The sequence below is a fragment of the Brassica napus genome, chromosome A8 (assembly GCF_020379485.1).
Source record: "Brassica napus cultivar Da-Ae chromosome A8, Da-Ae, whole genome shotgun sequence".
NCBI lineage: Eukaryota > Viridiplantae > Streptophyta > Magnoliopsida > Brassicales > Brassicaceae > Brassica > Brassica napus.
This window is the reverse complement of record NC_063441.1, coordinates 10215736-10228587: the sequence shown is the minus strand read 5'-3', so window position 1 is coordinate 10228587 and position 12852 is coordinate 10215736. Positions and strand designations below refer to the sequence as shown.

General features: G+C 34.5%; 2 protein-coding genes across 2 annotated transcripts; one reads left to right on the top strand and one right to left on the bottom strand.

The window, feature by feature from the left end:
* Positions 1–4575: 4575 nt before the first annotated feature.
* On the bottom strand, positions 4576–5096 carry LOC106359583 (monothiol glutaredoxin-S4). Its single transcript, XM_013799257.3, has one exon. The coding sequence runs from the start codon at positions 5074–5076 to the stop codon at positions 4768–4770; it is 309 nt and encodes a 102-aa protein (XP_013654711.2). The 5' UTR covers positions 5077–5096; the 3' UTR covers positions 4576–4767.
* Positions 5097–9294: 4198 nt separating this feature from the next.
* Positions 9295–10760, top strand: LOC125577307 (classical arabinogalactan protein 9-like). Its single transcript, XM_048738640.1, has 2 exons — positions 9295–9849; positions 10027–10760. Exon 2 carries the CDS (start codon positions 10027–10029, stop codon positions 10408–10410), a length of 384 nt encoding a protein of 127 aa, XP_048594597.1. The 5' UTR covers positions 9295–9849; the 3' UTR covers positions 10411–10760.
* Positions 10761–12852: the final 2092 nt, after the last annotated feature.

Here is a 12852-nt window from a genome sequence, read left to right as displayed (position 1 = left end):
AATTACTAGGTTTAAATTTCTTAATAATACACCAAAACTATCAAAATTTTAATAATAAACCAAAACTAAACCAAATTCAAAATTAAACCGGATCCGATTTAAAAACAACAGACTATAAAAATAAGGCAAAACCAACGCTTCTGGTCTTCTTATTCCTTCATCAATCTGTAAACATGGCTGAATTCAAAGACTCAGAAATGTTCAAGAACCCAGCTTGAAGCCATAGTAGACGTAGTCATAGAAATCAAAATCATAAAACCCACAAAGTTTCTTCCTTTTTTTTCTACTTCTACGTGAGACTTGTCTTCTCTATCCAAAGATGTTCTTGTCTAAATATCATTAAACTTGAGACACTGATGATAGTTTTCTCCGATTAAGAGATTTGATTTATCCAGTAAAATTCAAAACATAAGAGATTTGATTCTCTTGTCTAAGATCTGAATTAGAATGAGGTTGAAGGAGAAGACATAAAGAAAAAATGTGTTTATTGGTAATTGAGGTGGTGGGGCCGTTGAATCAAAACTTCTAAACCAATGAACTAATCTCTCTATATCTCTCTTGAAGAACATGAGTGACAAGATTAAACAAGCATATCCAAAACAATGAGAGAAGAAGAAGAAATTAACTAATGGAAGCAATACATATGTAAATGAAGAAGTATTGGGTTAGGATTAGGTGAAGAAGAATTTGGGTAAAATCTAGGGATAAAAGGGGTGCGGATGAGGATGATGGCCGGATCACTTTTTTTCTGTTTGGGTTTTACTAAATTAGGTTTTGGTTCTATTTCTGAGTTTTTTTTTTGTTTGGTTTTACGGTTATACCGAAAATTGACTTAACCAATTTCAAATTGAGTTTCATGGAAAAATAGGCTTCGACGTTTGTTTGGGGAACATCTGGAATGAGGCTATAGTTTAGGAGATATATAGTGCTATATGATACTATTCGTGGCAAAATAACCCGTCTTCCCGTCTAAAAACTAAAAGTTACGGAATATATACTCGTTTGGTATTTATTTCTGAAGCCAATCTGTATCTAATCTTATATATTAAAACAGAAGTCACAACCTTGATTCATGTGTGATTTTTTTAAAAATGGACTTAATGGACCTATTCATAGAAATTCATACTACATTTTAATTCAGACTAATAATAAATAGAAATTTTAAAATATTTTAATCATAATATCTTTTGATATCTTTTCATTTTAAATATAAATATATTTATTTTAAAAGTCAAACAAATCGGTTTGAAAAGATTTTTACAAGATCTTCAATTTCGAAATTATATTTAAATATTTTTACTAATTTCAAAATTAGTTTAAAATATTATTATACATTAATATATTCAGTTATATAAAATAAAAAATAAAAAAAATCTATAATATTTTATTTATTATATAATCATAATCAATCATATTAAGATAAAATTATTATATTGAGCTAAATAAAATTATTATATTGAGCTAAATATAATAAAATTGTATTAAAATTATTTTTTTATATATTTTATTTTCGTAATTATAAAATATTTATGTTCAAAAATAAAATCTAATATGTTGGTAAGATGAGTTAACATTATCAAACTATATAATACATGTATAAAAATTAACATGTATTTCTTTAAAGTTAATAATATAAAATCTTTGTAATTACTTTAATCATAATATATTTTCATTTTAAATATAATATAATATATATTTATATATTATATTTTAAAAATTCTAATAAATCTGTTTAAAAATATTTAAACAATAACTTAATGTATTTTAAGTTATCGTTTAGAAATGAAAATAAATAAATTATATCCTATTTTATCTACTTTTATAGTCATGATCATGTTAAAATATAATTATTATACTAAAATAAATATGATAAAATTATATTCAATTGATAAATTTATAAATTTTATTTTCATAAATATAAACTATTTATTTAAAATATAATATGATGATAGAACAGCTTAAAATTAACAAACTATATAATACATATCTAAAAATTAACATATCTTACACTTTTATATATACAATAATAGATTATCTAAAATGAATAATTATAAAAATATTGATAAAAAGAAATCCAGTTTTGAAATACGGGTCAGAATTTAGCCTAAATTAAATACAAAATATTTTTTAAATATATTTTCTCATGAATATATTAATTTGCTTAATAACTAAATACAAATACAATAAGATAAATATATAATAAGAAGTGGCAAATACATAAGGTTTAAACAATTAATTAATTATAACATGTAAATTATAAAATTATTATATTTGAAATAGTTATATAAATATTTAAGTATATGATTAACATTAAAAATATATACCACTTATGTTCTAAAACAATAATTTATGTTTAAAAAAGTGAAAACAAACACCCGTGCGGTTGCACGGATCTAAATCTAGTCTAATCTATTAAAACAGAGTCTTATTTGAAATTTACCTTTGACATGTTTTAAATTTAGACCTATTAAACATGTTGTGACTAAATAATAAAATATAATCAATATGTTACCAATATACTTAAGTTCAACCAATAATGAAACTTATTCCCTACACCCACAAACAAGATCATGACACGATATTTTTTCTTTTCTTCTTCTGGGTTTCAATTTTTACAATTAGGTATTCTGTTAAATTAATATCGTGAAGAAGTGGGGGGAGATATTTTATGTGAACTGAATTTGTGGTGGTTATAGCTGAGAAAAAGGATTTTGAGGTTTGACTGGATTTTTTTACGGATTTAGGCAACACTATTACCAGATTCAGTTGCAGTTATAATCATCTCACCAGGATGGCGACTGTCGGGACGAAGGAGATATTTTTGGCTCAGTTGCAAGTTTAATATGTCTCAGATCGTGACTGATTGTCTGTAATGTTAACAATTTGCCCCAGAATTTGATTTGAGCCATCCTGATCTGCTTCTGTTTTGATTTGATCTGGTAATTATGGTCATGTTACATTCTGGTTTGTGGCTGCCATTGTTTCTTTAGTATGACCTGTTAGACCCAATTTTGGTCAAGACCGAAATGGGCCACGATCAAAAGAATGGGCCGAGACAGGCCGAAGCCCACAATGAGAATCGAGCTCGAAGAAGGAGTCGCAGAGATCGCATAACAAGAAGCTGAGATCGCGGAGCTACCATAGAGATCTCGGAGTCGACTTACTATAAAGGAAGAAGAAGAAACACAGAAGAGGACACGTTGAAAACCCTAGAGAGAGCTACACATTCACATCGATCTTGTTGTCTTCCCACTTTTAGATTCTCTCTTTATCGATCTCGTTTGTATCACTCGATCTAGTTCAATTCATTGTATTTGATCCCAGTTATCAATAAAATCTATTTTCGCCTATCAGAAACTACTTAACATTGTTGTGTTCTAAAGATATATATCGTTGCCCACATCATTTGTCTTCCCTATATCAATCCTGATCACTGTCAAATACTTTGTGTAGATTTTAGGTTCTACATGACCTTTTTGTTATAATCATACTGTAGAGAAGCTACTGGAAGCTGCAATCCACATGATCTGGAGAGAAAGAAATATTCTGCTCAAGGTCTACACAAGCTGTTGGATAAGAATATGAAAAGAAAAATGTGAAAAATGGTCTTGCTCTTTTGAGATCTACAGATAACAAGAAGCATGAAGGTCTTATACAATTTTGGTTTGGCACTACATTCTAAAGTTTTTTTAATATCTAGTGTCTCAGATTTTGTTTGCACTTGATATACAAAACATGTTTTTTGGTGAATATAATTTAACGTTCATTCAAAAAAAAAAAATCATACTGCAAAGTTGATGTTGTTGATGAAAAAAAGAAGTTGATGTTGTTTGATTGGCGTCCTAGAATAATGGTCAATACAATGTTAAATATATTATGCTTGCATATATTTTACATTCTTAAACCCCACATACAATATTATTTTATAAAAGGATATATATATATATATATATATATATAAATATGTAGATATAAACATGGGAAAGAAGTCCAACCAGTGTTCTAAAACGTGCTAGGCGTTCATTACGCGTTAGATAACTGTATAGTGTCTAGCCGTAAAGGCAGATGCCTAAACGGGGTATATACGGATATATATTTTACATTAAATATAAGTATAAGATAAATATATATACATTATTTTGAAAAAAAAAACTGAACATAAGTATATTTTAAATCCAGTTTTATGTAAAAGTATATATTTTAACATATATAAATAGTTTTAAATTATAAAAATTAAAGCCATTTTAAATATATAAAGATGATAAATTTAAAATTATTTTGCAACAATTATACTAATATCTACAATCATATAAATACAAAAATAAGTATAAGTAATATAAATAATAAAATTAATAAAATATAATAATAATATTAATAGTTTATTTTTTTGAATATTACTGTTTAAAATCCGCCTAGGCGTCTGCGTAAACCACATAATATCTGCATAAACGCTATTATTCACCCAAATTATAGAAATCCGCATAAAACACTGTATAACATAAAAATAGTACGGTCAATTACCATATAGCGACTAAACGCCGCCTAGGCGGGAGCCTAGACCGTATTTTAGAACACTGAGACCAAAACTAGCTATTTTATTATTAGATATATCCTTTACAAAACTTAGTTAGATTGACAAAACATTCATAGAATAAATACACGTATCTGCTTTTTGTCGCTTTTTTAATTAGTTTTAATACATTATATTTATTATTATTATTATTATCATCAAAACGACCATCTGACGTAGGTATCTGTCGATATTTATCAAAGCCATAACGCCCCAACTCGCTTAAGCATCGGAACAAGAGAGCGATTGAGATGAAGACTCATGACTTGATTGGCTCCACCGACCAGCTGACCTCCTATGAACACCACCGGCACGGTGGGGCTGCAGCCAAGCTGAGCCAATGCTTGCTCTATCTCCTTTCCCTTGTTGATCTCGTCTAACTCATAGATCGTCGGGTTTACGCCAAAGTCTAAAAAGAGAGTCTTGATTGTGTGAGACATGCAGCACGAGTTCTTGCTAAAGATCACTACCGACTTCTCCGAGATCATCTTCTGTAGCTTCTCCATTTTTAATGTGAAAATGTGTTCCGACACTACAAGAAAACGTAGCAGTAACAACGGTATTTTACGAGGAAATTATTTCCTCGTAAATTTACATAAGCTTTACAACGCAATTACGACGCGACATGACTTCGTCGTAAACTCGATGGTAATTTACGACGAAATGTATTCGTCGTAAAGTTAATGTAAGTTTACGACGAAAGTACGTGGAATGCAAAATAGTTGTAAACGTTACATCGACATTACAACGAATCATGTTACCGTTACATAAAGGTGAAAACGTGTATTGAAAGTGCTTTAACTTACCTAAGTTCGTTGTAAACGCGTTGTAAATTTTCCATGTAAAATCCATGTAAAACTTACCATATTTCTCTATATATATGTCATTTCCCACAACTCTCTTCCTCACAACACACAACTCTCTTCCTCACAACACACAACTCTCTTCTTCTCGAACCACCAATTACTATTTCGAAGATAACGATAACGAACATGAGTCATTCGTCTGTCTGCCAATTCAGTAGAGCGATAAGGAGAAAATGGAGGGAAGTGAAGTTGGTTTATACTTGAGTGAAACCTCCGACCATCGTCAAAGGTTCCTCTCAAGTACAAACCAGCTGCACTTCCGTCCACTTTCTCCTTGTCGTTCCACTGAATTGGCAGACAGACGAACGACACAGGTTCCTTATCGTTGTTTTAGAAATAGTAATTGGTGGGGTAACAACGCAATTACGACGAAACCAAATTTCGTCGTAAACGCCATGTAATATTACGACGTAAGTACGTCGAAAATGAAATTTTACATCGATATTACAACGAATCATGTTACCGTTATATTTAGGTGAAAAACTTATCGAGTTTCGTTGTAAAGTCGTTGTAAAAAAACTATGTAAAATCCATGTAAACTTTCCCTTGTAAAATCGTTGTTATATTTCAACTACCCAACTCGAAAATTTCTCTATATATATGTCATTTCCCACAACTCTCTTCCTCACAACACACAACTCTCTTCCTCACAAGACACAAACGGAAAAAAAAAAAATTAAAAAAAAATAGTAGAAAAAATGGTCGGTGGCGGTAGTATTTACGAGTTACGAAGTTGGATGTATTTGCACAAAGATTCCGACGGGAGAGTGACGAATGCATTTCTGAACGGGCTAGAGACATTCATGCACCAGGCGGGCTGTACACCGATCACGCAGGAAAGCGGTAAGATGTTCTGCCCCTGTTCAAAATGCAAAAATTCGAAATTTGCACGTAGTGAAACTGTATGGAATCATTTAGTAAACAGAGGATTTACACCACAGTATTACATTTGGTATCAACATGGAGAGGGTTATGGGGGAAATGAAGCTAGTAGTAGTAATGCTAATTTTGAGGATGCTCATCATAATGAAGAACCGAATCATGTGCATAATGAATATAATTATCATCAAGAGGAGCAGATGGTAGATCATGATAGGGTTCAAGATATGATTAGTGATGCATTTTTAGAAACAACTACAACAATAGCAGATGGAACTGGAAATGTAGAAGAACCTAATTTGGATGCAAAAAGATTTTATGAAATGCTAGATGCTGCAAATCAACCAATCTACACTGGTTGTAGAGAAGGTCTCTCTAAATTGTCTCTAGCAGCTAGGATGATGAATATTAAAACGGATCATAATTTACCTGAGAATTGCATGGATGCATGGGCGGAGTTGTTTAAAGAGTATTTGCCAGAAGACAACGTGTCTGCTGAATCTTATTATGAGATTCAGAAATTGGTTTATAGTCTTGGGTTACCCTCGGAGATGATTGATGTTTGCATCGACAACTGCATGATCTACTGGAAGGAAGATGACAAGTTAGAAGAGTGTCGATTCTGCAAAAAACCACGATTCAAACCGCAAGGCCGTGGGAGGAATAGGGTACCGTACCAAAGGATGTGGTACCTACCAATTACAGACAGATTGAAAAGATTATATCAATCTGAGAGGACTGCTGCGTCGATGAGGTGGCATGCCGAACATGTCCAGAGAGATGGTGAGGTTGCACATCCATCAGACGCAAGAGCGTGGAAACATTTCAACAAGGTACACGGAGATTTTGCTACAAATATTCGGAATGTCTATCTTGGGTTATGCACCGATGGATTTAGTCCATTTGGAATGTCTGGTAGACAATATTCTTTGTGGCCAGTCATTCTTACGCCGTATAATTTACCGCCGGATATGTGCATGGAACAAGAATTTCTATTTTTGACCATATTAATCCCAGGGCCGAAGCATCCAAAACGGTCTCTTGATGTTTTTCTTCAACCGTTGATAGAAGAGCTAAAGCAATTGTGGTCAGAAGGGGTGAGGACGTACGATTGTTCCTTGAAAACCAATTTTACGATGCGAGCAGTTCTGATGTGGACGATAAGTGATTTCCCTGCTTATGGGATGTTGTCTGGCTGGACAACACATGGAAGATTATCTTGTCCGTATTGTCTTGGATCCACGGATGCTTTTCAACTGAAGAATGGTAGGAAGAGTTGTTGGTTTGATTGTCATCGTCGGTTTCTTCCACTTGCCCATCCGTACAGAAGAAACAAGACATTGTTTCGACACAAAAAAATTGTCAGAGACAGTCCTCCTCCATATCTCACCGGCCAGCAGATCGAAGCGGACATTGATTATTACGGAGCTCAGGAAACAGTTAAGGTTGGAGGAAATTGGCATGTTCCTGGAAATATGCCTGATGGGTATGGTGTATCTCACAATTGGCATAAGAAGAGTATATTTTGGGAGCTACCGTATTGGAAGGATCTTCTCTTACGCCACAATCTGGATGTCATGCATATCGAGAAGAACTTTTTTGAGAACATCATGAATACATTACTTAACGTCCCTGGGAAGACAAAAGATAACAAAAAGTCAAGGATGGACTTACCTGATATTTGCTCAAGAAGTGAGTTACATATCAAGAGCAATGGAAACGTTCCTGTTCCCATCTTCCGGTTGTCATCAGCAGCGAAAACAACCTTGTTTGACTGGGTTGCATCGGAAGTTAAGTTTCCTGATGGTTATGTTTCAAATATGTCAAGATGTATTGAACGAGGTCAAAAGTTCTCCGGAATGAAAAGTCATGATTGTCATGTGTTTATGCAACGACTGCTTCCATTTGCTTTTGCCGAGCTCCTTCCAGCAAATGTCCACGAAGCACTTGCAGGTAATTATAAATTTATATATATACCTATGTTACGAAATGTTATTAATTTGATTCCTTTTAAAATATACAGCCATCGGAGCATTTTTCAGAGATCTTAGCACACGTACGTTCAAAGAAGAAGTCATCGAACAACTTCATCAGAACATTCCGATCATATTGTGCAACCTGGAGAAGATATTTCCTCCTTCATTTTTTGACGTCATGGAGCATCTAGTTGTCCACCTACCGTATGAAGCATTGCTTCGTGGACCTGTTCACAAAGCATTGCTTTTGTGAATGTTAATTATATGAATTGAAGTTAATTATGTATGATTTGATTAATTGTTCAATTTGCAGGATGTTTGTATCTCAAGTTGAAGAAGCAATACCAGGAATATCTGCAACTGATGTGGATACACGTAAAGATAAGCACTTTGTCAAGTGGTTAAAATCACAGGTAATATATCTCATACTATTATATTAATTAAGTAAGTGTTTAAGAATATATATATGTTTTTTGCAGGTTGATTATGACGATCCTTATTATCCCGTATGGTTTCATGAATTGGTTCAAGGTCCAGTTGCAAAGGTCACCACATCACCTATGTATTTCACACGAGGATTTACCTTTCACACATACGAGTATGGGAGACATCGGGCAACGAGTAACTACGGAATATGTGTGAAAGGTGAAACAGACTTTTACGGGATATTGCAGGAGATTATTGAAGTGGAATTTCCGGGGTTATTGAAGCTAAAATGCGTCCTCTTCAAATGTGAATGGTTCGATCCTGTTGTGAACCGAGGGATTCGGTATAACAAATTTGGTGTTGTGGATGTCAATTTTGGGAGAAGATACAACAAATTTGAGCCTTTCATTTTAGCTTCACAAGCCGAGCAAGTTAGCTTCCTTCCTTATCCTCGGCTTCGAACTTCCGGGATAAACTGGGTAACTGCTATCAAAGTTACACCTCGTGGACGCATTGTCGTTGGAGAAGAACCGCCCTTGCAAGAAGAAGACGCTATCACTGAAGTTGAGGTACCAGAACAACCAACTGATGAAATCCTTTTGATCGACCCGCAAAACTTTCAATATGAAGATATTCCCGAAGATGCGACAGATGAAGCACGTGAAGACGAGTTCGAGAGAAGCGACGATGATGATTGTAATGATAGTGATGAGAACGAAAACGATTTAGAGTGATGTAATATATGTATCAAATGTTGGATTTCTCTATTGTAATATTTTCTAAAAGAAAGAGTAAGAAGTAGTATGATATAAGATATGATGTTAGATGATATGTCACTTTGGGGTTTAGGGATTTCATTCTCGGTGTTTAGGGTTAAGCGTCGTAATTTCGTCGTAAATGGAAAAACGCGGGCCTGGTAATTTCGTCGTAACTCGAAAAACACGGGCCTGGTAATTTCGTCGTAAATTAAAAAACACGGGCCTGGTAAATTCGTCGTAAATGGAAAAACGCGGGCCTGGTAATTTCGTCGTAAATTTACGTCGATTTTACGACGAATCCTAATCTATATAAGGGGACGCCGAGAGCGAGGCTGCCTCGCTCATTCCTCCCAAATTCCTTTGCTCTCTCTAAGGTAAACTCTCTCTTCTCTCTCTCTTTTTTTTTTTTTTTAAATTAGTTTAGGTGATTAGTTAGGTAACGGAATTAGTTTAGGTGATTAGTTAGGTAATTAGTTTAGGTGATTAGTTAGGTAACGGAATAATATTTTTATTATGTCGTAACTGATAAAATTTATTTTAATTTTTTTTAGATGGCTCCTAGAAGAAAATCCAGAGCACCTAGTTATAGAGATTTGTTTGGCGACGATGGTTCCGGTACATCTTCTTCCGGTCCATCGTCTTCTGGTCCATCATCCTCCACCGCAGTTCCAGACTCTCAGCCTTCTCAGAGAGTTGCTTGGAGTCCTCCTCCACCGCAGATGCCTCCACCGCAAATGCCTCCACCGCATATGCCTCCACCTCCTCCTCCAGCGGCTGCACCTGAGCCTGTCCCAGAAGGTGCAGTTCATCCGGATTTGCGTGTGCCTTCATATGCCCCATTCGCGAGATATACGGTAGAGGATTTGCTTGCCCAGCCCGGACGAGAGGGTTTGGATGTTCTAGACCCCGATAGACCCCGAGGAACTTATTGGTAAGTTATTAATTTTTATTACATAAAAATTTAAAATATTTTTATTTTCTAACGGTTAAATTGTTTTCCTTTCAGGTTTGGGGCTAATAACCGTGTTGGCCGGAGCGTTTCGAAAACGATTAAGGGTTACTACGACGGGGCATATCCGAACTGGAGCAAGACTCCAAATCACGTTAAGATCACGTGGTTTAAAATGTTTGCGGTAAGATTTTTAAATTTAATTAAATTTTAACTTTTAAATATGTATATATTTTTTAAATATTATTATTAATTGTAATTTTTTCAAATTTTTTGTGTTTCAGCAAAAGTGGCATTGGTCTTTGGGAATCACCGAGATGGTGAAGGCGGAATTCGTTGCAAAAGCAAAGATCCGCCTCTGCAACACAGTCTCCGATTGGAAGGACAAGTGGGAGCTCGACGGGTATGAGGGAAAGCCCACTGAGCTCACGACGGATGTGTGGGATGGCCTCATCGCCTATTGGAAGCACCCGTCTTCGATCAAAAAGGCCAATTCGTGCTCGGCTTCTCGAAGAACGAAGGATAAAGATGGTAATTTGCCCATGCTTCACAGAACCGGCCAAAAACCACATGCAGGCATCCGTCTAGACGTTGTAAGTTTTGTTTTTAAATATTTATTTTAAAATATTCAATTAATATAACTTTTAATATTTTTTTTTTGTAGTTGGAGAAGACGGGAGTCTTACCATCTCTGTCTGACCTATTCAAGATGACTCACGCCACATCCGACGGAGTTTTTGTGGATCCTGCATCAGAGAAACTCGCTCAAGCAGTGGCTACTCGGATTGAAGAACGGGAGACGCAACTAACTCAGGAGTCTCCCGATGGATTACCCGTCACATTGTCCACCGAAGAAGCCGACCGAATCTTCGAAGAGGTAGTACAACTAAAATTTTTTTTTTCATTATTTTTAATAACTATATTAATATATGTTTTAATTTTATAGCTGGCTCCTAGAAAGAAGGGCCGAATAGTCGGTATAGGCTCCGTTAACCAAGTTGCAAGGGCAACTTCGTCATACACTTCGAGACGGGATGAAGAGACTTCTCAGATGAAAGCTCGAATGGATAGCCAGCAGGTTCGTTTAGACTCTCTTGAGGATTTGCTAGACGTGATGGCCGTGGGAAACCCGGTTATGCAGAGAATGTTGAGTCAGAGACGAGCCGCTCTTGGGTTGCCAGTACGAGATCCCCAAGAGTCCGATCCAACCCGTCAACAGCCGAGCAACCCCACCGACTACTTCGATGATATGTAGTTTTTTTAATATTTTCGGTTTGTATTATGAATTTAAATATTATGACTTTTAAATGCTTTTTTATAAATGTTTTTTATTTTCATATTTCGTTTTAAAATTAAAATTATTTAAAATTCAGAATTTTAAATAAATTCAAATTTATATATATATATATTTGAGGTTAAAAATAATATTCAAAATATATTATAAAACGAAACGTCGATGTAGGCTCGACGTAAACATTTACAACTGATTACCGTCGAAAATAATTACGAGTCTTTTACATCGAAGATTTTACGTGGTCTTTACATCGAAATGTTACGTGGAGTTTACATCGAAATATTTACGAGGGTGTTACAACGAAAATGTTTACGTGTGCTTTACATCGAATCCATTACGTGGAGTTTACCACGAAATTTTACGTGTCGTTTACGACGAATCTCTGCCCTGCGCTTTACGAGGAATATATTTCGTCGTAAACTTAACAAGTCATTTACGACGAAACGTCGGTTACGACGGGCGTTTTACGACGAAACGTGTTTCGCGGTTCATTCGTCGTAACACCCCGTTTACGACGAAGTTACAACGTATATTGCCCTCGTAAAAAATATGTTTTCTTGTAGTGCGAAAGCAGCTTTAAAATGATGAAAGTTGTGCCTTTTAATCAAAATGCTATATTAGGGATGAAAACTGCAAAGCTAGTAAAGAGATTGTGAAATAACTGGGAGAAGATAGAAGTGATTTTATGTCTTTTTATGTAGTGAATGTTCTGTAAGAGTCCATTATATATAGTTTTCTTAGGTACGTAAGCTTTCATATTCCGTATTAAAATTTGATAAAAGCCAGTTTTATTCTACGTTGCACGGAAGCTTCATCAGACGTCCGCTTCCCGCTTCGGAACCGGAATCGGAATCAGAACCTTGTGGAAGCTTGCGGAATCTCGCTTCCAAAACGTTTCTAAAATATTCTCTTTAAAAACTTGTTGGAAGCTTATGATACAATGTATATCAATAAAATATAAAACCATAGTTTTAATCTATATAAAATAAAAAAAATTAATAGTAATGAATATTGAGTTATAAATATACAAATATCAAAAATAATACTATAAATTATCTTTATGCATTGAGATTTTTTATCAAAGATATAGCACATATTGAAACATATTGTGTCAATTATTTATGAAGTATTAAA